Below are 26291 nucleotides of genomic sequence, written 5' to 3'. Positions count from 1 at the left end.
GTTTTTGTTACTTGGTTACACAAACAAACGGTGCACCTGACTGTCTCTGCTTCAGCTCTGCGACATGTCCGCCCCACCTGCTGTCAGGAATATTTTTCTCTCGTTCTTCGTCCTGGAGCTCTTGGAAAACAAAAACAGTCTGAGTTTCTGTTTCTGTGCCGACTGGTTGCTGTTGAGGAACATTTCCCATCGTGTTGGAGGCATCGTGTCATTTCTCTAAACACATTCACCCAAAGCCGGCCCCGGATTTCTTTTATTGTTCGCTCTAAAATGGGCCGATGTGGAGCCAGTCTCCTGAGAGTAATGTAAACACCACAGGCTCCAGCTGTGGCTGCCGTGCCAGGAAAAGAACAGAGGCCCATATCGACACCAAGTATGAATGTTACACAATGAAACCAAAGCAGCTGGTGCTGAATCTAGCATCATGTGTTTGTGTGTGTTTGTGTGTGTGCGTGTATATGCCCCAATATGCAGATTCCAGTTCCTGCACTGCAGCTTGATGTTGGCGCTCTGTGGTTACAGAGCACATTGACCTTTAATCTCTGTTGCTTCCTCTCTCTGATTGTCATGCATCTTTGTTTGTCTTTCTTCCTTTTTAGATAGCAGCCAATGAAAATCTGACATTTAGTCATGGAAAGACCAAGGAAACTGGTAAGACTCCAGTTCAGCTCAACACTCAACATCCAGCAGGATCATATTTTCTCTGGAAACGCATCATGTTGGGAATTTAAATCAGTTTCTTTTATGCCATCAGGTGTGGTCGTTGCTGTCTGGTTCACAAATCTGAAAGTGAAGGGCTTTGAAATCATCATAAAAAATCAAAATAAAAACTGCAACAATAGTAGAAAAAATATTTCTGTTCTAAATGCGAACAGGGCTAATGTGCAACACTCATATGTTCTGCAAAACTTACAAGAGAAAATTTAGTACTTGTAGATTATTGCAGTTTATTGATCACTGATTAAACCCTCATGGTTTTTGTTTCCTCTCCAGCCTATGTTAGTAAAGTGCTGTTTCAGTTTACGCTAGCTTAAAATAAATATTAGCCTAAAAGCTTAAAAGGATAAAACAGAGAAACGTTACTGCCTTCCTGTTATTGGCGTGAAGTTTTGTTCTCTTTTTCCTTTCTGAGTCTGTGAACTGTAGATAAGTCTTGAAATTTCTTTTTAAAATACTTTTTGTTGGGGCATCTTGTGGTTCATTAGTAGAGCAGCGGGCAGCTTATGGTGAGGCTACAGTCCTCTTCCCTCTCTACCCCACTTCCTGTCCAGCTTCTAATGAATAAAAGCCACTAATCCCAAAAAACCTTTAAAAAGATATAGTTTTATAGAAAGCTAATCTGTACTTCCTCTCTCCATCTGAAACTCCTCATTGATCCTTAAAGTATCCAGAATTAGGAAATCTTCACTCAGTAACAGCGTCCACACTGAAAAGTGTTGTTCTCAGCACAACCTTGAACATTGATTGTGTATATATAAGAAACTATATACAAATTTGTACTTTTCTGACCAACCGGACCATCAGTCATATCCAGCCCAGATGAAAATAATCCAAATCCAGAAGATTTCTTGTGGATTTCTCTGGTTTTAAAACAATTTCCCAGATTACAACCGGAGATGAAGCCTGGCATTTTCAGCCATCAGTTTTTTTATTTTGGAGTTTTTCCCACTCAAAGGCAAATAAAAACTCGTCACGCAACTCTGCTGGTTTCATGAGTAGTTGAGCTGTAGCTGATTGGGTTTTATGTGCAGTTTGGGTTCTTCCTGTTTTAAGCACACGCATAACAAACATGATTCAGAAAATTAAAGCAGATCACAATAAGCGTGACCTGAAAGTCTGAAGTTATTTTAGGGAATTTTACACTTGTAAAAGTCTGACCTCGACAACAGTGGTTGTTCCCTTTTTGTCTATTTAAGACTATATATTACTTTGCAGCAAAATAAAGTCAAAGGAGTTGGAAAAACAACCCAAAAAGGAGCAAAGGAATGATGGGATCTGTTGGGGCTTTTAGGCTTTATGATGAAGTGATCAAAATAAATAAACTGTCCAAACTTTGAACCTGGATGTAGTGAAAGTGCCTTTGATGATGTAAAATTTGAACTGTTAAAACAATGCACATTAGTTAATATTGCCTCAGAAAATGCCCCCCAAAAAAGGCTATTTTTCATTTGTTGTCCCTGGACAATGAGTCATTTGTTTTGCTAAAAAGAAAAAAACAAAACAAAACGAAATTAAAATGACTTGACTACACTCACAAAATAAATTACAATACAGTTATTGTAAAAGGTATAAGAAATCATTAGGACTAATGTAGTCCTTCCTTCTCTGCATTTCATTGTTATTCTCTAAGATCAGTTTCTTTTTTTTGCAGCACCTGAAAAGAAAGACTTTACATTGGAGCAGCTCGGCCGCACCAACTCTGTTCGAGACAGAATGCGCAAGTTCACAGAAGCCAGCCAAAATCCCCCCGCGCTGAAGAAGACCCCTCTGAGAAACGAGACCATCTCTGGCCTGACGAATCTCTCCAGAGCTGCAGGGCTGTTCGCACAAACATCAGCATCCCCCGGCACGTCTGGAGACGCGCCAGCCAGGCCACGTGTAGGCTCAGTGTCCAACACCGCTGCGTCTCAGAGCCCAGCTGCACCTCAGCCCCTCAAAGGAGTGGCCGACAGACCTCTGTCTTCAACCGGCCAATCGCAGGGCTCCCTGGGCGGGACGAGGCTTGAAAAAGATATGCCTACCTCGGCTGAGCCAGAGGAAGAGCGGACCCCAGGGAGAGCAGCTGAGACGCAGGTCCCTGAGGGAGAGGAAGACCCCGACATGAAGACTTTCCTCACGATTGAGATCAAGGATGGCCGCACCACCTCATCCTCATCATCATCATCGTCCTCGTCAACGCAGAGAGGCAACATGATGCCCATCACCAGCATGACGCCGCGCATCACCACTCTGGGACAGAGGCCAGGTAACAGCTGTGTGGAAAAACACTTTCAATTTCTGGTAGAGTAGCTGGAATCCTGGTCAGTTGACACAAACTGAGATTTTTGTGAGATTTAACAAGCAAAACATGCAATAATAAGCAGAGACTGAGGAGCATTTGTTACAGAGTGGGCATGTTTCTGAGCTCTGATGGGGGGCGGTGAGGTCACTGATCAACAGCAGAGAGCAGATTTCAAACAAATGTAGAAACAACAAACCCTCTGAGCTGAAACTCAATGGTTTTATTGTTGCAGGAAGAATGAACAATCTTGTCTTCCCACACAGAGCGCTACTTTGTGTTGTTCAGTACATATTTATCTAAAACTAGACAGGCTGTCTGTAATTCTTCAGAATTTTAACTATAATGGGAAAAATGTTCCTGTTACATCTTCTGTCTTTATGAATTTGCCTAGCAAGAGGTGAAAGTTGCACAGTATATCAGCGTTGCCGTCATAAAAAATTGCATGAATGCTTCATTTGACTGGATAGAAAAATTTCAAGTTTTATGCATTTATGCCCTGAATATTGATTATGTATTTGACCTCAATGCTCAGATCTAATGTAAATTGTTTTGAGTAAAAGTCTAACCATCACAGTTGCGACATTGTGTAATTCTAAAAGGAGTAAAGTAATTGTAATTTTAAGTGCCTATTTTTTCTGTCCCACTTTTTCACCTAAAAACTTTTAATATTCCAGCTGATTTATTTAATATTTCAAACATTATTACAATTTTAGATAATTCATTGTAAGAGGATGTTGGATATTTTCCTGCCTTATTTTCTCTTGTTGCAGGTTTGGTTGTTTTGTGGAGAAGCTGTCTGCCACAGGACGTTTTCTAGAAACGGTGCTTTAGTATTTGACTAGTTGGATGTATGGAGGTACATAAATTAATGAAGACTTTGGAGACTCCATAAGCTAACAGAGGTGATGGAGATACGAGGAGAAGATTAAAGAAAATGTAGGGCTGTTGCATATTTGTCATCAGAATATTCAAGCATAATATCACAAATGTGAGTTTTTGTGATTTTGTTCAGCTTTTTTTATTTTTATTTTATAAAAATAGTGACATGGCAAGAGAAAAAAACTGACACACAATTTTATAACAACATTAATGCTGAAATGGAAATGATTATGTTTAGGAATGTATCTTGAAGTATTGAGCCCAACTTGTCTGTGTACGTTTGTGAAATTGATCTACTTTGATTAAAAGGTGTAAAAACTAACAAAAATCTAATTTAGCTTCAAATATGTTATTACATTTTATGAACCATCAAGATCTCTTACTTTAAAAAGTGACTTAAAGACAGTTTAGTTATCTCTGAGCCCATTGAAAGCGTCTGACGTTTCTCAGATTGTCAGCAACCGTAATCCTCAACCTAAACAGTTTGTTTAAAATGAAAGCAGAACCTGTGCAACCCGAAAGCTCTTTGTCTCATCCTTCTCCTCGTCTCCCTCCCAGATGATGCGCTCTGGGCCCTGCAGGGGCTTCCTTATGAGCTGTTTTTCAGCCCAATTTACTTTAATAGTTTTAAAGCTCCTTTTTTGGAATCCGCCTGTCTCTGTTTGAGTGAAGGCAGTTTGCAACTGCGTTTCAGGTTTACCTCAAAGGCCCTGTAAAAGCTTGTGAATGTGCTGTGCGTCATGCTGAGGTGCATCACTCCTGCGGTTTGTGATCAAGCTCTTCCGTGTGTGTGTGTGTGTGTTTGGATGAGGGAAGCAATGAATCCCAAGGAAACTCAAACGCGTGCTCCGGGAGCCTAATGAGGAAAACTCTTCAGGCTAAAAAATCTGTGTCTTCGCCCTTTTTTTTTGGATGAATGTTTACTCTGAAAACTTCAGCAGCTGACTGAGTCACACCAGCAGAGTGGAAAATCCTGCACAGATCTTCAGTGTTTAAACAACTCCAAAGTTATATATGTTTAAGTTCCTGTTTTGTGCATGCCTTTCAGAGCTGACCCTTGGCCTAAGAGCAGCGCCGTTCAAGATCTCCTCGTCTGCCTTCTCCAGCGGTTCCTCCATCAAGGTAGGATATTTTTGTTTCATGAAAGCGTTGCCAAAAATTCTCGGAAGCCAACGTTCCCAGATTATCTAAATTTGAACTCTGTGTGCGTCCTCTGGCGTTTCAGCCACAACTCACGCTTAGAAATCACCTCTAAAGGTCTGGGAAGGTCCTCCAGCGGAGGCAGGAGAACAGAACAGAGTGAGGAGAAAGGAGGTAGAGCAGACAAGAACAGTGTTTATCAAACATAGAGAAGGGCCACCAGTCATGTCTGTCCTTGTATGGTATGTGAAGAAGACAGAGGGGAGAAGGGAGGTGTTCTTGCTTTTCCCTCTGCAGGGTTTTATCTAGCAACCATTTCCCCTAAATCACACCTGTCTGTATCCGTCCGTGGAGTTTACGCTGCAGCAGCCTTAAAGCACAAGTTGACCCGAGTTCATCACTTGCTTTGTTTCTCAGAGAAGCATCTCTTGCACATGTTCCAATTAGCTGGAAGACATCTGCTATGAGAATTAGCAGAAAGTGCAAACAAATCCCCTCCTATCTCGCTGTGACCTGAGAGGTTAAGGCTGATGCTTAACATTCCCATTTGCATCATTCTTTTAAACCTCTCACTCCCTGAAAGGAAGCTTCTTTGTGAATTGAGAGTGAGGGATTGAGCGGAGTTATGTCCTGTTTACATTTTTAATTTAACGACTGAATTTGAGGCATGGCCGTAATCTGGTTATGCGATCAAAAAGCTGGTTAATTAGGGCTCCGCCTTACAGGCCTGCAAAGGAAAGCCTCTGCTTGGCTGCAGCGAGGGTTGAAGGTGTCGGGTTAAAACGGTTTTCCTGAGTTGGGTTCTTGATGAGACGCCAACACTGGTTGGGAACCAGACTCCAACTATTCATAGACAAAATGTTAAATATTCTATACTCACAAAAATCTTCTCTAACGCTCATTGGTACAGTAAATCCTGTTGCTTTAAAAAAAAAAATCCTACCAGACATCTTAAACAACTCAACTTATCCACACAGAAAATCTTTGTTGATGAGATTATGTGCAATAAGATGGAATAAGAGGCAATAAGTGTTAGGTTTTCAGCCGAGTGAATGTTTTTCTTTTTTGTAACAATAACTTTAACAAATCTCTTGAAAACAGAAATGAACCAAATGCATTCAAACACAAAATTTATTAACGCTTATCTTTAGTCCTTTTCATAAATATTTAATTGGATTCATAATTGGTATTTGACTGGGATGTTTTGCCTCCTTTTGTTTGATGTGGGTTTGAGATCACCCTCATTCCATTGAGCACTTCATCATCCTGTTGTCTAAAAGTGCTGCAGCAAACTCAAAATTAGTTTTTTATGATTTTTCTTCAGCAGTGAAGTCTTGAGCAGTAAAACAACATATGGGCCAAGGTGATGAAGTTCAGTATTTTTCTGAAACTTTGTGAGCTGCTCTTGGTCAATAATCATGATTATTAATATTTTGACCCAATACTAAATTTATTTCGGTTTCATCAGTATGTTTTCCAACAATAGCGTTATAAAGGTCTTTAGAGCTCTTTGCTTTTACCCACCATGATGTAATTCTTATGCAATAGTTTCTTAAGAAACTACTTCAGCTGACATGAATTGGCTCTGACAGAGACTGGATTGCTTCCTGATTACTAATTTTAGATATAGTTGTTTATTATGTATTTTTGCTGCTTCCTTTATGTAATACTTATTCAACTTATTCCACTTCTACATCTAACTTAATTTAAGAATTTGTTTTGATTTCTGTGATTACCTGGGTTGTTGCAGTTGTCAAATATCATCAGAAAAAAAACTTACTGAGATAAAAAAAAAACTAATATTTACTTTGTTTAATGTAAATACAGTTGACCTGTGAAGGCCTGAGTGGTTTATTGGAGAACAGTGAGCACACCTGGCAGGACAGGAATAAACATTTGGAGAAGTGTACAGCACATTGACTTCTGATTTCTTGCTTCATCACCCTAAAGGGAACATCTGCAGGAAGAAAGCAATTTTGTTCTTCAGCCAGACCGACTCATCATGCAGGGATTGCCATAAATGTGCATTTATTTTAAGTAAATTAGAAAAAGATTGTAACATTAAGCTGCTTCAAGTAACGTTGTGTCGTCATATAAGCAGCCTAACATAAAATCCTCCGGCGATAAGCCACAGTAAGTCTTTCTCTCCTGTCATTGGTTGGATAAGCCGATGTATCGGCTCCATGTGCCTGGATTTGCTCAAGTTTTACCAGACAAAGACTTAGGCTCACTTGGCTAATGGGATTGTAAAAACAGCAGCCAACACTGATGGTTGACATCAGTGTTGGCGGAGCGGGGATAGGCAGAGGTAGATGCTTTTATAGCTGTGCTGTTTCAGACTTTGCCTTGTCAAAGTTCATGGCTGTTAGAAAGGTGGCAGTCTGATGGGAAAAATGGCCACCGCAGTTAGAAAGGGAAGTGATATGAAGACTGTGGGGGGAATGTGAGTTGAGCAAGCTCTTCCTGTTTGCTGGTGTTTATTGACCATCATGGTTCCCGTTGGAGGCCCTGATCCGTTTGGGTGGTCCGGACTTCTCCTTGGTGGTCTAACCTCACAGCTCCCCTCCTCTGTTATTTACCTGCTCCAATCACTTTAATCCCAATAAAACTTGATGTTGATTGCTCTGGTTTTTCAGAGGAACGTAGTGTAAATCAGACTCTTATAGAGAAATGTTATAAATTCTCACCATGGTGACGGTCCGCTCCAGCTTTGCTGAGTCCGGTTTAGACCTGCAGCGATATCCGGGACGCAGACACCCCTAACCAGCAGCCTGGTGGCTGATTGTCTCACTTTGCCACCAGAGGACAAGGACCCAATTGTTTACATGCTGGTGATCTGTGACACAAGGTTATAAATTACACCACAGACTCACATGTGTCACAGAGAAAATGTAATGTCTCGCTGGTCTTTTTGTCTACAATCACTGCGTTGTTCTACAGCATATTGAGTTCAACCAGTTTTTCTTCTTTATATTTAGACATAATGAGTTTATCAAATTACAGCCCGTTTCATGTTAATCAGAAATCCAGTTTTAAGGTTTGTATGTTCCTCCTTCTGGTTTTGATATTTTGAGTTATCTTGTTGCACATAAACAGCCATCAGTACTAAATGAAATGGCCTCAGTGGGTAAAAGCTGTTTTTCATTACTGGTGCTCAGCATTTCTCTATTCATTTCCCTTGGAGCTAAATACTTCCAATGAAGTGTTTTGCTAACGTGCAAAGGTCAGAGACAACTGCTGCCCTTTGACTTTGACTTCCCTTCTGAGTTTCAGTAATGGTTTAGTTACAGGGTTAAGAGAGAAAGCAACTTTAAGGCTCACAGTAACTCTAGAGGAGTTCAGAGATCCTCAGCTCAGATGGGAAACTTAGTTATGCTCTCCAAGAATCTGACCTGGGTGGAAGAGTAGCAGAAGAAGAAAATAAGTGTTCATAGAAATCCAGAAGAAGTCAGATTTGCTAGAAGACATGTAGGCGATATGCAGAACAGTTCTTGATGCTACTCGCGTTGCAAAACAGTCGCATAGTTTTAATCCAAACCTTACATCCAAATTGTTCAGACTAAAGCACATTTTTGAGTTAGAATGGCATAGTCCAGACTTGAATCCAGCTGAGAATCTATTGCAAGACTTGAAGACTGAAGGTCACAGATCCTCTCCATCCAGTTTGACTGAGCCTTAGTTCTTGCACACAAAGAAGAGTGAGCTGAAATTTAGATGTGCAGCTGGTAGAAATATCCTGAAAGACTTGCAGCAAAAGGAGGATCTGCAAATGATCATCAGGAAAGTTTATAGATGTACACAAAACACTATGCAGATTATTACTCATATCGTAACTTGATTAAAATGTAGAAAAACGGATGTGAATACTCAGAAAAAGAATAAGCACTTGATGAAATAATTTTTCTGCATTGATGTTTGGGAAGTGCCTGTAATTAGGAATCAAGAGTTTCACTTTCTGCGTACTGTGCACGTTACAGATGCCTCCAATAAGGAGATCAGCGTGGCAGTACATCCACAGTCTACATTTAATAGGAAAGCTTGAACATCAAACAAGATGAGACACACACACACACACACACACACACACACAGTCTGTCAGCACTCTGAATTTAACAGCACTTAAAGTTTCCATGTGAGCAGCAGCTGGAGTCTTTCTTAATTACTAAGGGGTCTAAACCAAAACTGTGGAAGAGATCAGCCCTTCATGCTCTGGTATTAATTGTGGGGCTCTGCTTTCAGTCGCTCTTGTACAAAAGAACTGATTGGTCTGAAACAGTCATATTTTATTAGAAAATAAAGCCACGGCCCAGGGCAACGTCTAAACCACTGTTTGCCTTCCAGTCGAAGTGTGAAGGACATGCCCAAAATAAAAGGAAGGCTAATGTGGGAGGGGTGAGTGTTTCAAATTGTTTCCCCTTTTGTCCCCCACCCTGCCATCAAAGAGTGACCGGCTTAGTGGAATAACCACAGGGCAGAAGATAAATATACTGGCCGTTGCACCTAAGAAATAAGTGGGTGGGTGCTGCCTGGGAAACGAGAGTTGCTGCGCGCTCATTGGCTTTTATTTGGCTGCCTGTGAAGAGGGTCTGCTTGTTAAGGGTATAAAGAACAGGCGTAGTTTGAGAGAAGCGTTCTGCTGCTCTGTGAGAGGTGATGACCTCTTCGTTCTCGGGTAATTCGCCAAGAAAGCTGCAGTTTTGAGGAGATTTGTGAGAGAACGCATTTTCCGTCACTATGCCTGGGGTGAACCTGGACTTCCTTCCAACTTTGCAGCCTGCAGAGTCTTTGGGCTCTCCAGAAACTGCTTGTGCCGAGTCTGGCCTGGAGGAGGTAATCGGTGATCTGCTTGCCCTGGAGGAAACCGAGGAGGAGAACAACAAAGAGGAGGTGGAGTTTAGCGAGAAGAAGCTTGAGTTGATGCTGGGATGTGCTGTGAAGGACATCCACAGTGACCTGCAGGCTTTTGGGAAGAAAGTGGATGTCCAGTTGGAGGAGGCAGCAGTCCAGGTGACTGGTTTACTGGAAGCCATTTCCAGACTGCAGGAGGAGAACCTCCAGCTTAGAGCTGAGCAGGAACGGATGGTGAGGCATGTGGAGGCCCTCTGTCAGGTAACAGGACTCCCTGACCGAATCCTGCAGGAACTCTGCTCTGTCCCACATGAAACCAAAACTTCATCCAACGACGATGGCCATCCATGTACACTCAACGAGAGCACAGTCGAATTTTCATGCATGTCCAGAGATTCTCCATCTAGCCTGCTCCAGGAAGCATCTGATATCTTGGTGCTGCCAGATCAAACTGTCGCCCAGGATTTTGTTTCAAGCCCACTGGACTCGTCAGAGCCCTCATCAACTTCTGTGACTCGCCGTTCGCTCTCTGCACCATCTGTGATGGCAACGATGTCTCCTGACAACAACACGGTACCACTCATTGTAAATCCTTCCGGTCATGACACCTTTTAATTTGAATAAGCCATGTGAACAATGGGTATGGTTTTGTTCCAGCTGATCCACAATCTCGCCGTGGATCAGCTTTCCTCGACTCGTTGGTCTCAAAGTGTCGCTGCCTTTTGTTCGGTTCGTGTTCTTGTTGACCTACACTCCCCCTCTGGTCACTTAATCCTTCATCATGTCCTCACTTCAACTGGAAAAACATGGATCATCTCAGCTGTCAGTTTGGGCAAATGGTTCCTTAGTGTGTGTGTGTCTGTGTGAACACGGGTTTCTGTTTGCTCTTTGGTGGGAAGCAAAAATATATTTTAGATTGAAGTACACCAATCTGAAGCTGTCTTTGTTTTCTATTCTGACTTCTCTTTCACATAAAAAGAAATGGAGCTGCATTCTTAATATTGTGAAACTAACACAACCTACTGGAGGTGGGATTTTAACCTTAGGGTTATTGTTAGATCTGTTTAAAAAATTAAAATGACAACTTTGCTGTTTTTTATTTAGCCTTCCTGTTACCTGCTGTATTTTGTGCTTTTTCTTTCCATCTTATTGCCCCAAAAAACACAAAAACATATGCAACCTATCAGAGCTTCCTAAATCTCAGTGTTTCCTCTCACTTGAATTTAAAAACATTACTGAAACTGAGAAATGTTGATGAATTCACCACCCTTACTGAAGGTTGTGATTATCAGAGTGAACCGATTGGCAATGCTGATCAGAAAAGGATCAGATTGAGACAAAAACCATCCAGTTCTGGTCATCAACACTCTACCGTAATTTCAGTTGTGATGGTTGCTTTATCTTTTGTCTTGATAGTTGTTGCCATGTCATAATGTACATAAAAAGGTGCAAAGAAATGCTGACAGCAGCTCACTGAGGGAAGACTAAAGGGCAGGACCACTCTATGGTAGCTCTCTGGGTGTCTTTGCCTCACAGAGAGAGAAAGGTTAGCAAAGGTTGCTGTAGAAAAAAATAAATGCATGTATATTTTGTGCTGATTGGAAAGGAAACTTAAGTTCGAACATGGTTCCCTTAAGCCTCAGAGCCCATGTCTGGCATTCTTCATCGGTCAAGAGCCTCTCAGAGCAGCCTGTCCCAGGGGTTCAAAACTCTGAGTCCAGAAAAGTCTGACAAACAAGGGGCCACCCTTGTTTGCACAGCTCTGTAGCTGCGGTGGGTTTTGTCCCTCCCTGGTGAGACATGGTCCCTCTGGGACCCTGAGAGCAGCTGTGGACTCAGATATATCTGAGCCTGGACTATTTTAAAAAGCATTAAAGCTAGAGAACTACACTTTGCTTCAGATATTAATGCTATGTATAAATTCAAGATGTATTTTTTTTTTAAATGATGGTAACTTAGAAAATGACAGGTACATTATCAGGTTATGTAACAAATATCTGATGTTTGTTCTTATGGAGCTCTGTTTCTCCTCTAGTGTACATAACAAAACGTTTTTTCCATTTGCTTAGAAATAATCCGTGCTGGTACACCGTCCTGTCCAACAGTGATACGGTCACAAGCTGCAGGCTGGCAGGCTCTTGTTTATTATGAAGACACTCGGTCACACTCCGATCCGAGCCAACAGTAACTTGGCAGGCTTTCCCTCCCACTCATGTGCTTAATGTCAGAGTCTCTGGAAGGGCATGGAGATGGAGGGGAGATTGTGAAAGGCCAGTCTTTTGTAAAACAAGTGATTCATGGAAGAGGACCTTTATCATTTCAGTAGTAAATGTCCAGAAGTGTTTTAAAACCTATTTTAAAAGCTCGGTCCGTTATTACTTGGTGTATTTCCAGTCGTCTCGTAACGCTTTATGATGCAGAGAAATACTTTGACCATGCGTGTTTTTACCAACATGTCTTTTCATCCAATTTTTGTTCAACTATTGAGTCTCATATTTCCTTCATTGCCCCAATTTGGACTGATCCCTACCCTTCAACCTGAATTGATTTATGGATATTTATTTCTCAATATTTAATTTTTCCTCTCTCTCTACTTTACGCAGATGGAGACTGAACCTGTCGTTGCCTCGGAGCCGACGTTTTTGGCTGGACCGTCCATGATGGTTGCGTGTCAAGTCCCCGCCATCCCCAATGGCTCCAGCACTCAGACGAAACCCGTGGAGAGCGCCGGAAAACTGACGGCTGAAAAGCTCGCCGCCATCGAGGATGAGGAGCTCCTGGACAAAATGGTACATCACAACTTTGAAATAAAATTCAAACTCTTTTGGAAGGTTTTTTTTTTTTTTCCAAGAAAAGGATGCATGTTTAAGAAATCAATCTGCCCCATTGTTTGTTCATTTCATGATCTTCTTTGTTGTTCTTGGTTTTCCGTCTCTCTCAGCTCGACGAGTCCAAAGATTTCGAGGAGAGGAAGATGATCCGTGCCGCCATGAGAGATCTTCGCAAGAGAAAGAGAGGTAGCTGCATGTGGAGATGCCCTCAGTTGCAAAATCAACTGGTTCATTTTCTTTAGGTCTGTTCTGAAAAAGCAAAATCAGGGGCTGCCTTTACTGTAATAAAATGTTCATGTGCTTGTAACATTTTTCAATTCCTAACATGTTAAAAATGACTTTTCTGCCCCTAGAGGCCATGCTGGGATGTAGCCAGGAGGAAATGGGTATGGCAGGTGGTCTGCAGTGTACATTAATAGATGAGTTCTGCCTGGGTTTGTGTTTTTGTTATCAGCCGCTACAGTTTTTAACCCGGATGTAGTGGTTGATAAAATGCATGGAAGTGAATCTCTCCACTTGTGTTTTCAGTGAGCACTATACTTTTCAGCTTTTTTTTTGTTTTTTTTTTAGTTGCATCATGCTTGTGGTTTTGCTGCTGAGTTCTTTGGTCTGTGAATGACATTTTCACTCAGTGACATGGAGCTTCAGAGCTTTATTGGGATTTTATGTGTTTGACCAACACAAAGGAATGCATGATTGTGAAGTGGAAAGAAAATGATCCCTGGTTCAATTATTGTTTTTATGTTCCATCCCTTTTACTCTCATGCCCTCAAGTAAAATCCAGCTGATTTCAGAAGCAGCATGGTTACTAAAGAGAATCCAGCTGTTCTGTGAAGGTATTTGTTAGAGAAAAAAACGGCATCATCACATGAAGACCAAGACCCTCCTATTGTTAGAGGCCAAATAACAATTAAATTGAAAATCTTTGTCAAGACTTAAAAATCTGTGTTAGCAGACAGTCTGCCAAACGGAGCAATTCTGTGAGGAAGAATTGGGCGAAAGTTTCCATTTCTCGACGTTGAAGACTAATGGAATTGTATCCCAAAAGACTTGCAGCGGTGCAGCAATAATTGCGTTGCTGCAAACATAAGCATGCCGCACTTTGCTGGTAACTGTGAAGAAAAGTGAACTCCTGGTGTCACTTGGGAGATACTTTGAATTGATGAATCACATTAAGCTGTATAAGAAACCTGTTTGTAAAGTGACTAAATGTGAAAAAACTGGAAGAAGCTTGACTGAAATCTGACCAACACTTAACGGTTCGCATGGACACCAATTTAGGTAAAAGCTGACAGTCGCAGGGAAGGTATCAGTGCCGTGGAGGCTGCTAAATTTGGAGCAGTCCTGTGCCGTGCTTTTTCTCTCTTTGTTCTGGGATGTTTGTGCAGGTCATGCAGTTTGACAGCTGCTAAACCTCCCATCCGTGGGTGTTTGTGTGTCGGAGACATTTTAAAGCGCTGTGGAAAGACTTGTGAAAAATCTAGCTCTCAGATCAGGAAGCCTTGTTTTCATCCATCTCCTCAGCGGTCAGATGAGGTGCTGTCAGCTTATTTAGGATTTCTTGTCCTCTGTCACCTACCTCTCTCTCTTTTTTTTTTCTTTTTTTTTTTTCCACTGACATCATTTGTCCCTCGCCTTCTCACTCACCAGACCAAAGAGAGAAGGAGCGCGACACTCGTCTGCAGGAGCTGCGACTGCAGAGAGAGGAGAGGACACAGAAAGGTCGCGCAGGACCTGGAACTGGGGAGGTGGTGATGAGAAAGATGGAGAAATCAGCTGATGGTTCAACCCTCAGCCAAGTGACCAAGACAAACCGTTTCGCTCAATCTGGTGATTTTCTTGATTTTTCTTGAAACTTCCATCAAGCCTCTTTTTGTTCAAAGGTTGTAGAGCATAAAAAGCTAAAATGTATTGAAAAAACACACCAAGCATTTAAATGATTTTCTTTTAGATGATGGGAGCAAATCAACACGCAGCACAGTTGTAGAGACCAGTTTTGTGCAGAAAACAGACAGTAAGATGCTAGTTTTACACAGTATTATGTACCTTTTTTTTCCTTTTTACATTAAATTTGTTTGTGTTCCAGGGGGAACAATCCAGTCAAAATCATACAGCTTCACCTCATCCTCGTCCTCAAACACAGGCAAAAAAGTTGGCAGGTGGGTCTGGAGGCATTGGTTCAAAAATAAATTAACCTTTCCACTTTCTAACATTTCCAAATCTCTGCTTCAGTGTTTTTGATCGCGAGGACGACACGTCGCCTCGAGGCAGCAGCGGCGGTTTGTCTGCAATCGATCGACGGCAGGCGGAGAGGCGCAAGGAGCTGATGAGGGCCCAGACGATGCCCAAGACGTCCGCCATGCAGGCTCGGAAAGCCATGATAGAGAAGCTGGAGAAGGAGGGCGGAGGGTGAGCAGAAACCGAGAGGGGGACCGAGAAAGATCGAGGTCAGAGCGTGTGTTTTTACTAAAGCAACTCTGGCTTTTCTTTCAGCCCTGGAAACCAGGCAGTAGCCAAGATAAACAAGGTGCAGCGCTCCACCAGCTTTGGTGTTCCAAACGCAAACTCCATCAAGCAGATGCTGCTCGACTGGTGTCGCGCCAAGACGCGCTCCTATGAGGTGAGCCGACAGAGCAGCAAGCTAAACCGGGCCTGAAATGACGTTTTTTTCCTTCTTCTTCATGAAAGTTGTCTTGTCTCTCACTGATCATCAGTTTGTTTTCTCCCTCAGCACGTGGACATCCAGAACTTTTCCTCCAGCTGGAGTAATGGAATGGCGTTTTGTGCCCTGGTGCACAATTTCTTCCCTGACGCCTTTGACTACGACTCCTTGAGCCCCAGCAACCGGAGGCAAAACTTCGAGGTGGCCTTCAGCGCCGCAGAGTGAGTAATCGGAACATTGTTGTATTTCTAGCCAAATCCATTTAGATCTAGAGTGTTATTATACAGCGCAGTAAAAAATTATTTGCCTCTTTACTCTTATTTTTTTTGCCACACTTTAATGTTTCTCATCATCAAACTAATTTAGATTCTAAACAAAGCTTTTCAAACTACCTGTCTTGGCAACCTTGCAGAGACTGATAGATGTCAATAACTTTTTCTCACCTTTTCTTGAATTTCTTTAGAATTGAGTCATGAAGTGTTGCGTAATAATTTATTTATAACAGTGTAAAAGTAACATAAGGGTTCAGCTGAAGGAGTTATTGCTCAGGAACTCAGTCCAGCGTAAACAGCAGGGCTCCCTCCTTTCCTTTCATTGAGCAGATTCTTCCATCCCACTCTTTCTGTGAACTTAACTCTTCAAGCCACACGCCACCATCGACTACAGTCTAAATATGTTAACCATCTCTCCCAGGTATATAAAGCATCTATCGAGGCTGAGTAAACCTCTTGTTTCCGCGTTAACTCTGCCTCCAAACATCCCTTCAAGGGAACAACGGCTCTGACTATGGTTTGAAAAAAATCCTCCACCCCCCATCTGAGCCTTGTTCTTCATATTTCTCTCATCTTTTTCTCCCCTCGTCTGTTTGCATCTCATTATAACTTTTTTTTGACCCACCCACCTGTTCTGTGCGTGCGTGTGTGTGTGCTCTCACAAGTCGCAGGTAGAATGACGCCCGTACCGTTATCAGCCTCAGTGGCTCATCTTTTACACTTTGTGTTGCATCCTCACTCGTATCTCCAGTCACAGAAGATCCACGCAACACACTCCCCGAATGTACATCCGTGCACAAGTGTGTTTATTGTCACTCCATAGCTGAATGTTTTTATTCTACTATTTTGTTCAATCGTTGTTTTTTTCCTGTGTTTTATTCTAATATAAAAGTGTAAAGTAGGCATGGGCCTTTGAGATTCTCAGAGTGATAACATCGAAAAAAAATACATTGTCATGCTATTCCACTATTTATACAACAACCGATAAACATAATCTATAGCATGATTAAATCATTGTATTGTTCATTTACTGATAACTTATTTAAACATTTAATACATTCATTTTTAATTAAATTAAAGCTTTTTTAAAGTTCTTTGATTAGAAATAAAGTATATCTATAATTGTTTTTGTAGTTATTGTATGAAATTATACGTTTATATAAAAAAAAATAAATAGTGAGAATGATTTCTACTGCTGCCAAGGAGCAGCTGGTCACTCCAACATTGTCTCTATTACCATTAAAACCCCCTGAACTGTTTAGAACGATGTCATGAAAACGTTTTTAAGCTTTGAAAACGTCACTCTGTGTGCCTCGTTGGCCGTTCTCAGCCCATGCCTCATTAAAAGTTAACCACAGAAAAAAACAACACACTTAAAGGCTGAATGGGCATCAGCTGATGCTCATTTGACACTGTGTTTTGTCCTGTGTGTGTACGCCACATGTCGGACGTTGCAAAGTTCATGAAGCATGTTGACTCATGGATGTATTTATCAACACTGAGTGTAATGTTTATTTTTGTTCTTTTTTTGTCCCTTCATTCTTTCACTGAATCTTTTATTTTTTGGCTGCTCACTGCTCTGTTTTTGTTTTGTTTGTTTTTTTCCTCCCTTCCTCTGTTTTCTCTCTGCATCTGTCCTTCATCCTCTGCATTTCCTGTCCTCTGTCCTCCGCTTCCCCTGTGTTCGTCCTCTCCTCTGACAACCCTCACCTTCGGGCGCGGGCGCAGGAAGCTAGTGGACTGCCCCCAGCTGTTGGATGTGGACGACATGGTGAAGATGCGCGAGCCGGATTGGAAGTGTGTGTACACGTACCTGCAGGAGTTCTACAGGGGCCTGGTGACGAAGGGCCTGGTTAAAACCAAAAATTCCTCCTAGAGTTGCTTCTCAACTAAAACTAAACCTATGGTGAGACGGGGGACGAGCTTCTAAGGGGGCCTGGCGTCGGTTCTGACTTTTAATGGTTTGCAAATTATTCATATCCCTTGAATTTTTTTCACTTTTGCCACATATCAACGACAAACTTAAACATGTGATATCCAACACAAGAACGTGTGACTGAGATCTTTACAAAACTCTCCATTGGTGTTTGTATTTGTTTTCAGTCCTTTTTATTCTGATACCCCTAAATGGAATCCAGCTTTAACAAAATGGATGCAGTTATCAAAGACCGCAAGAGGTCACCTGTGAAGATTTCAACCACATGGAATTTAAATCAACACATTACAGAAATATCTGTTTTTATAGGTGATATTTTGATAGAAACACGGGAGACATTGTGGTGTTGGCATCATTCTGTGAGATTAACTGTATTCAGCAGGGACAATTATAGACGATATAAAAACAGAATCACATTCTTCTTTTATATTTAAAAATGATCTTTAGAAAAACAATTATTTTGCAGCTCGATTTTTGTTTTGAACTTATTCAGTCGACAGGAGTGAGTGGTCACTAATCATACTGCCAACATCAAAAGACTTGCAGCTGTAATTTCAGTGAAATCAAATTACAATTAATCAGTTTTCCTCCATTTAACAACGATTCTACATTTTCTCTGTGTATACCGGTAAATCCCAACACAGTGAATTGTAGTTTGTGGTTGTAACGTAATGTGGAAAACTTCTAGGGATGCAAAAAATCAGCAGTGTAGGGCAAACGCGACGAATAGATAAACATTAATGTCTGCTTTTTACATTTGGTCTGCCGCGCTAGTATAAAGCTTCTGCGGTCTGAAGCACCAAACATGGTATATGTGAATGTGTGCATCTCTGCGCTCCGTGTCTTTGGCCGGCAGAAAGCCAGGGCCGACTGCAGTGCTTTAAAAGGAGTTGCTGTTTTGCTGTCTAAGTTGAGAAACAAAGCAGAGAGAACCGCTTTGTTGTCCTGCTCCTCATCTGATCGAGTTTAAGATTTTAAGTGTTTATCCTGTTCGCTTATAAAGCCTTTTAAAGATACTTTAACTTGAATCACACAGCAAGATCCTTAAATAGGAAAACATTCCTCACGTTGACAGTTCTTCTCTCTAGAGAGAGATTTATTGTTTATGTTTCCGATGCTCTTTACTTTCTGCTCTGACATGTCTAAAGGCTTGCGGAATCAAACGCCACCTTGTGGTCACTTTCTGCAAACACTCATTCAAGGCCATACTAAATATTACTTATTGAGAACTTTTAAAGTGTCGCACATAATAACAAACAGTTTAGGTGGTTATAAGAAATACTTAATAATAAACATTGTTTTAATACATTTTTCCATTTAAAACAAAATTTCTGGGGTTGAATTTCTAGATGCTTCCAGCTGTTTTTACAACATTCTGGACATTTTAGTACGAAACAATGACCCGGTTTGGTTAGAGCATCTGAGCCCCTGAACTTTGCTTTTGTTTCAGGACAATAGCATCTGTATCAACTTATTTCAGTCTTTTTTAGAATACATCACCTTATATTTAGAAAATCTGTACTAGATTTTTATACACCAGATTCTTTAGCCAACTTTTTTGCTTTATATTATTTGCAAACTGGAGGGATTATGAGAATGATTGACATAAAAGGTAAATGCTTCACATACATGTATATATGCTTCCTTGATTAAATCAGTAAGATTCTGTAGATCATGTAGTTTAGGAAACGGGTCGCCCGTCCTCCCCAGTTGACTTCGTTGTCTCGCGTCCAGCCTTGTCCTGACCCGTCTGTCTCTTTCAGGACCTACGCCAACTGCATGCCTTTGCTAGAAGTGGAGGACATGATGATCATGGGTAACAAACCGGACTCCAAATGCGTCTTCACCTACGTGCAGTCTCTGGTGAACCACCTTCGCAGATACGAGATGTCCATGGGCCGCCCCTGCGACCTCTGACCTGTGGCCAGCGGTCCTTCACATCCCTGATGAACACGTCAGGGATTTTCTGTGTGTTTGTGTCATTTTGCTTCTAGCGGGTGTTGGCAATGCTTCATTGTTCCTTCTTTAATCAACCTTTGCTGACACAAAGTCTACCTCTTTAACAGAGAGAGGATGTCTGCATGTTGAAAATCTTTCAAGGTTTTTAATTTTATTATTTTCTGAGCTCGTTGCAGATTTCAGCTGTCATTTCACTGGCGTTAACACTCACACCCCCACAAAAAAGAATTGTTCATATGACATCTCCTCTTTTAATACAACTATACCAATTTTTTTTTCTGCTGTCATTTTTTTTCTGCCATTCTGCTGGTAAATCCACTGAGATAGCAATATCGTTTTCTTTCTGTCCTGGTACTTTTTTTTTTTTTTCCATTTTTAACCAAACTCTGGTTGCTTTAATTATTTTAAATTATTTGTTTTAGCTGATAAGCATAATGAGTTTTAATTAACAAGTACAGAAGTGTTCATTTTTGCTTATTTAAATGAATTCATTATTGTCAGAGGATCTTGTGTTAAAAAAAAAGAAAACCTTCCTGCACAGAGCTGCTGGTAAAGTTGTCGTTCTTAAAATGGGGAAGTTGGAGCCTGATGTCTCGCAGCTGATTGAAATCATTTCTGACGGCTCACTGACGGCGTATTTAAAGAAAAATGATCACACTGTCGATGACGACGTCCTGCTCAAGTCTGTCGATTAGTTTATTTATGCTCAAATTGGTTTTAATGCCGGTGTTTTAGTTTGTGCTTGAAGCCATTAGGCAATTATCTTAAGTATTTTAATAAGCTGAAGTTCTTATTTCTTTTTTTCTGTAATAACCTGGGCTTGCTTCTCTGCCCAGTATGGACACTAATGCTGAAAACGTCACATAAAGGTAAGAGAAGATTTATAATGAGGATTTTTATTCTAAGGTTCTTTTAAGAGAAAATTATGTTAACTTGTTTTCAAGCGTGTTTCTTGGTGGAAAAAAAAAAAAACTATTCCACAAACAATGAGCATTGAGTGGGTTTGTGTATATAAGTGAATACTTAAACACATTGTATAATTTCATGTTTTCTGTGCACTGCAGTAAAATGTAAATTACCAATTAAACCAATTTGAGAAATGTAGTCTGTATGAAGGTGGTTATTGCTTTATCTTTTTCAGTTTCAGCCAACTTCACTGAAAGTCCCGGCTGATATCTCGGCTCTATATGTACCTGGAGAAATATGGAAAAGTATTTTTAATCCTAATTCTTTCTTGTATTCCCAAACTTCCATCATCAGTTCTTTTCCATAGATTTTTTTTTCTCCCAGATTCCATATTAAAAGTAATTTAAACCATTTCAGGTTTGTGCTGTTTCTTGACAGGCTGATACGTAAAATCCAAACGAAATGCATCGAAGCTTGTGATGTGAAGGTACTATCATAAATGTGGACTGACTTAAACTCAGAAGGATTGAAGTTTGACACAAGGCATCGAAGGCAGTTTTTATTTATTTTTATTTCATTCACAACTTGAGTCTTTACGTGCGTCCACCTTGCCCACCAAGAACAAGCAGCATCAGCCTCAGGCCGGTCAGACGACTTTTCACCTGAGGCTTCATTCAGGTTCACAGCAGGGAGGAGGAAGCACGAAATAACTCAAATGAGATGGGAAAAGAGATGATTGAACATGAAACACTTCCAGTACAAAACTACATTTATAGTTTGCTCTAAAACTTAAAAAAAAAATTGTCTGAACTAGAAGGAGCCTGTGTGGTTGTTTCCCTTGTTCTTTCCCCATGAGCGAACTATGATAATCTGCCGGTTGTGCAGCGGTCCAGAGGGACCGTTTCTACTTTTGTCAATTCCTGACAGTTATAGGTCGGCGTGCTTGACCTCTGGGCTGGACTCTGAGGAAGCGTTCTCTGTGTCTACAGTGGACATGGACGATTTGAGCGGGCGGTCGTCTTTGAACGGGCTGTCTTTGGCGGGAGCGAAGCGTAACTCCTCCGGCACCTCGTCTTCTGGTTGAGCTTTCTTGTAGAAACCCAGTTTCTCCAGCAGCTCGTTGATCTCGGAGCGGGTCATGTGAGACAGAGCTATCCGCTGTGACGAGAACACATTGGTTACATTATCATTTGACGTCCAGACGTAATACTCTGTCGAGCACCAACATGTCGTCTTCTGAAACCAGATTAGGACACCGCATGACAGCCAGTGTGTCTGACACATTGAGATGCAATTATATTTAACAGAAATGTTGCCAGTACTGATATCGACAAAAACTGAAGAAAAGAATACCACTACTCAGCTTCCTAATACAGGTCTGTCCTGTTTCCTAACCGTTGATGTGTGAGTGAAGATCAAAACATCTTCTGATTTTATATTTATTTTTTCTTTTTTGTTTTGCAGCTTGTGAGTCTGATTAGTGAACTGCCACCATGCAAATGTGGCTGGCCAAATAAGTTCATCCTGAAAGCAGACCACAATCTGCAAATCCTCCACAAATCACAGGATCACAGCAGGCAGGTGGCACGGCTGACATGAGGGAACATTTTTGTGCAATTACAAAGACGCTGTGCACATTTAACCTTCATGGGAGGTGTTCGAAAAGTAATTGTTTTTCTCTAAGAAACGCATGTAGGCCCGGATTACGGAGTCTCAGAAAAAAAAACAGGAATTCTCATTTACCTGAATTATCAAGACGCAAGATAAAATGCCAGTACATTTTGATATTTTATTAAATATTGCATTATTCAGCCTCAGTCGCTTACTTCTAACGCAGCAACTAATTTTTCATCACGTTGTCTAATCTCTTGAAATCTGCAGCCGGCATTTGAACCATTCAGTTCAGTTTTAACCAAATGTGACACAGTGAGGAAGCTCCTGTAAACATCCTGAGGAAGTGTTCAACACGCAAGTGGGAACTGTAGCGCGATCTGAAGAGCCACGTTTTACCCGGAGGAGCTGGCTCAGACCAAAATAGAACCATTATCCTGACTCCAAATTAATGCTTCATTTGCTCCAATTTCTGCTTAATGAGAATATTGGCTGCAACATTCCGCTGGAGCTGAGCGCATCTTGAATCCTCATTCAGACCCTAAACTTTCACTACTGTGAGGAAGAGAGTAGATTTCAATAAGGTCATATCGCTTTCCAACATATCAAACTCGTGTCTGATCTTCTCTCAAACAGGAGCTACACTGAGATGCTCAGGTGCATCACGAAAAAACAGAAAATAACAATGTCTTTTTTTTTCTATTTGATTTATACAATTATGATTTATAGCTGATGCTAAGCAAACATTCAGCTTATAATAATACTGCACACAAAAAACAGTTCTACACTAAGTTCTGTAAAGAAAAAACCTTTTAAAATCTCATTTTGTCACGTTTCAGATCTTCAGAATGCAGGTGATGATGGAAAATAAGATGTTTCAACCCAACTCAACCCAATCTTTTCAGATGAGACTGTTTTTGGTTTAATCCAGATCTCTGTCCTTGCCTTTATTGTGACAATGCCTGATAATCCCCGTGTTAATATTTTCTCTGGCTTAAGTGCTCTCATAGATAAATGGCACCCCGCTGGATGATGCATGCCAAATAATAACTACATGAAATTTCCATTCTCTTTGCTGCTCTCCTCCAAAACATCTGCCTCTCTGGGGACTTTCTTGCATGTGAGGGTTTTACTTGAGTGCAATATTTTGAACACTAACGGCTGCCGGAGCCGCTTGTGGACACAGATATTTCTAGGCTCCCTGTGGAGTCGCTGGTGAGTTTGTTTGTCTAAGTCCAGCGGTTTGGTCGGCTCCTGGGAAATTAGCAGCTGGATCTGTTCCCATCCATTAGGGATCAACAGCTTTTTGAAAACACAACAAAGAGAATAATGACAACGCTGAGATAGCGACAACATTTTAGGCACTTACTGAGACGAAGAAGAGTTTAGACAGTCTGATATGATTGAGATTTACAGTGACTATAAAAAAGCATCCAGCCCCTTTAATGTCTTACCCTTTTACAAATTTATTCTGATGAACAAAATATGGCTTTGATAAAAAAAAAAAACAAAGAAGGATTTTTTTTAATTGAAAGTGAAAACTGGTTTCAATAAAGTAATAGTTAAATAAAAATATGCAACATAAATGATTCACCTCCTTATTTCATAGACACACCTTTGGCTGAAATCAAAGCACAGATTCTGGGTGGATATATGTCAGGCTGCACATCTGGACACTGTTCCAGCTCCAACTGATGGCTCAGCTATGAACAATCACGCGTTATATGGGATTGAGATCTGGTCTTTGACTAGGCCAATCCAGAACATCCGCCTTCTCGTCTTCAAACCATTTCTGCGTGGATTCGCCTGGATGCTTGGGAGTCGCCATCTTTCTGGAAACAAATGTTCTCTAAAGCTGGAGTTCTCTTGCAGATGAAAACAAATGGTCCTCTGGGATTTTCCTTTAATTCATTTTACCTTCTACCTTTACAAGCCTTCCCTGACCTGTCAAGCAGCATAATGCTGCCACCACTGTGCTTCACAGTGGGGATGGTGTGTATGTTTAAGTTATTCATGTGTCTTCTTTTGGTTGGCTTTGGTGTTTTGTGCATTTGTGATTTACTTGTGCGTCTCTTTTGAAATATAAAAGACAAACCGATTTTTGAAAAAAGAAAAAAAAAGTATGACACTTACATCTAGTTCTTCAAAGTAGTGGTTCAGGAGGACAAGCTCAGGATCAGCCCCAGGAATGTGCTTCATCACCAGGTTGTGGCTGTGGTGGGATCAGTCAAGGCTTTTTAGACTTAAAACAATGAGAATGCTTTCAGAGCTCCAGTTGAGTGGAAGGATACTAAAGAGGAATATCCTCCATCACAAAGGCTTTGACCTGCAGACAGAGGAGAGAATTAATGTGTGTGTGTGTGTGTGTGTGTGTGTGTGTGTGTGTGTGTGTGTGTGTGTGTGTGTGTGTGTGTGTGTGTGTGTGTGTGTGTGTGTGTGTGTTCTAAAACAGATTTGTTATCTGAAACTCGGGTGGTAAAATGTGATCCATTTCTCACAGAAGATTCTTATGTCGGGATCTACTTTCTACTGCCTCCAGCTGTGTAGTATCTCAACAATACGACTTACCTCTCTGAGTCTATTCAGTTGTCATCCGCCACACGTCTGCAAAGAGGCAAAATTAGACTGGAGGAAAAACTCACAAACAGCAAGTGAGGCATGCTGTTCCTCAACAATGAAAACTTGTAGCTCAAATATGTGTCACTGCATATTTTTCTTTCTTTCCCCCCCCCAAAAAAAAAATCTGGAAGAAGAAAAAAACAGCTTGATAGACCCTCTCTGCCAGCAGGGTTTGGAATCAGTGCAGATTTACCTTTTGTGCAGCACTGAGATTCTGGGAGGTTCGTCTGTGCTACTTTTGTTGGATATCTGAGCCAAAGGTACGAGGCGAAATGTGACCAAGACAACAATAGCATCAGATCATGTCTTTTGTCTCTGGAGCCGGCAGGTTGGTGACAAAGTGTCATCCCGGGGTGAAAATGCTTCACTTTCATCAGCTTTTGTTCATCGTGTAGCCCGAGAACCTCTCACACTCCAGCAGCGACTGGAAAGTCAAACCGCTTCACGTTTTCCACATTCATTCGCAGCGATTCAGTACGAAACTCCGCTTTTGTCCCCGCTTTTCCCGCAACATGCACAAACAATCATCCGATTTCCCCTGCAAGTACTCATCTTAACATTCTGACGCATTTGAAAGACCCAAAGGAACCGATGCACGACACCCGCTCTGTGTTTCTATTCGCCAGCAGCTTTCTGCCTGCTGTACAGGCGCACTGTACTGTACCTCCACCCTGGCTTTGGCCAACCCGCCCAGCTTCTGCAGATCCACGTCGTAGGCCGAGGCACAGTGGAGGAAGGAGGCCAGCGCGATCAGCCACATATTGCTCTTCTTCTCCAGCGGCGGGTCCCTCTGTCTGACCGGTGGCTACCTGCGGAGGTTTGAGAGCCACGGAGCACCAGGAGGAGGAAGAGGAGGAGAGGCGATGACGGGCAGCCGTGTCACTACCGGACTTCTTTGCCACGTCAAATGTTTCTCCCAGGACGGGAGAGGGAGGCGTGGAGGGGGAGGACACCCATTGGCTGCACGAGGCTTCTGAACCAGAATATATCAGAATATATCAATAATCTGAAAATAAAAATAAAAAAGAAGAAACAAGAAAAGAAATATTATATCATTACAAATCTTTAATTGTTTGCTCGTTAATATACACAAGCAAACAAAATCCACACGTTTTATTATTTTGCTTTTTTTTTCCTTTTCACTTGAACTACTTGCAAACAGTGACTTGATCAACAACTGAACTGTACATTTACACGGTCAAAGGAGTGGGCGGGGCTTATTGCTGCGCCCTCCATCTGTCTGGAGCAGCATCCAATAAGATGCTATTCGTGTCGAATAATTAACTTGCCACTACTTTCCATGTAGTAGGAGGAAGTGAACGCTTGTTGAATCCAACCCATCGTCTCACTGTTAAAAGATGTAATCGAGGTCATATTTATGGAGTTTAGACTAATTTGATGTCAGACTGTGACAAAAGATACATTTACTGTGACCGGAAGCGGATGTTCTGCGATTGGTAAATTAACCTATTACAATGAACCTACATATTAGGTTCAATGCAAAAATATCTAAAGACGGATGACATGAAGAAGATCCATATTAGATGCTCGGCGCTCATCAAATTCTCTCTTTTTTTAATCTACCTCTGTAGTTCACATAAAGTATATTTTTTTATAGATATTTGTT

At 41.3% G+C, this 26291-nt stretch overlaps 2 protein-coding genes across 7 annotated transcripts in view; one reads left to right on the top strand and one right to left on the bottom strand.

Moving 5' to 3' along the window:
• The window catches only part of smtnb (smoothelin b), a 49263-nt gene extending 28631 nt beyond the window's left edge, over nt 1-20632 (top strand). Inside the window, exons 8-21 of one of the 5 annotated variants that reach the window (XM_055049331.1) lie at nt 600-651; nt 2372-2965; nt 4929-5002; nt 12472-12657; nt 12810-12885; nt 13053-13085; nt 14350-14529; nt 14651-14713; nt 14786-14858; nt 14932-15108; nt 15193-15319; nt 15431-15582; nt 17362-17539; nt 19333-19447. In XM_055049331.1, coding sequence (XP_054905306.1) covers nt 600-651; nt 2372-2965; nt 4929-5002; nt 12472-12657; nt 12810-12885; nt 13053-13085; nt 14350-14529; nt 14651-14713; nt 14786-14858; nt 14932-15108; nt 15193-15319; nt 15431-15582; nt 17362-17509 — 1935 coding nt within the window. In that variant the 3' untranslated portion in view covers nt 17510-17539; nt 19333-19447. Of the gene's footprint in view, nt 1-599; nt 652-2371; nt 2966-4928; nt 5003-12471; nt 12658-12809; nt 12886-13052; nt 13086-14349; nt 14530-14650; nt 14714-14785; nt 14859-14931; nt 15109-15192; nt 15320-15430; nt 15583-17361; nt 17540-19332 lie in introns of those variants that run through there. The other 4 variants (XM_055049329.1, XM_055049330.1, XM_055049332.1 and 1 more) reach the window with 4 other exon arrangements.
• Nucleotides 20633-20980: 348 nt separating this feature from the next.
• Nucleotides 20981-25626, bottom strand: selenom (selenoprotein M). Of its 2 annotated transcripts, XM_055049327.1 has the most exons (5): nt 25329-25622; nt 24614-24649; nt 24337-24371; nt 24179-24257; nt 20981-21592 (listed from the first exon to the last, which is right to left on the bottom strand). In XM_055049327.1, exons 1-5 carry the CDS (start codon nt 25422-25424, stop codon nt 21362-21364), a joined length of 477 nt encoding a protein of 158 aa, XP_054905302.1. In that variant the 5' UTR covers nt 25425-25622; the 3' UTR covers nt 20981-21361. The 2 variants fall into 2 exon arrangements, with proteins under 2 accessions (XP_054905302.1, XP_054905303.1); XM_055049328.1 differs by lacking the exon at nt 24614-24649 and having other exon boundaries at nt 25329-25626.
• Nucleotides 25627-26291: the final 665 nt, after the last annotated feature.

The sequence above is a fragment of the Poeciliopsis prolifica genome, unplaced genomic scaffold (genome assembly GCF_027474105.1).
Source record: "Poeciliopsis prolifica strain line A6 unplaced genomic scaffold, Auburn_PproV2 SCAFFOLD028, whole genome shotgun sequence".
Taxonomy (NCBI): Eukaryota; Metazoa; Chordata; class Actinopteri; order Cyprinodontiformes; family Poeciliidae; genus Poeciliopsis; species Poeciliopsis prolifica.
Note: the sequence above shows the minus strand (reverse complement) of the source record. Positions and strands in the feature narration are given on the sequence as shown.

What these genes read in the sequence shown, in the direction of transcription:
- selenom (XM_055049328.1), bottom strand. Translation starts at nt 25,424, where the DNA reads ATGTGGCTGATCGCGCTGGCCTCCTTCCTCCACTGTGCCTCGGCCTAC. An exon ending in ATGGAGGATATTCCTCTTTA is followed by an intron (nt 24,258 to 24,336) that starts GTATCCTTCCAC and finishes ATCCCACCACAG; the next exon opens with CCACAACCTGGTGATGAAGC. An exon ending in ACTACTTTGAAGAACTAGAT is followed by an intron (nt 21,593 to 24,178) that starts GTAAGTGTCATA and finishes TTCTCGTCACAG; the next exon opens with CGGATAGCTCTGTCTCACAT.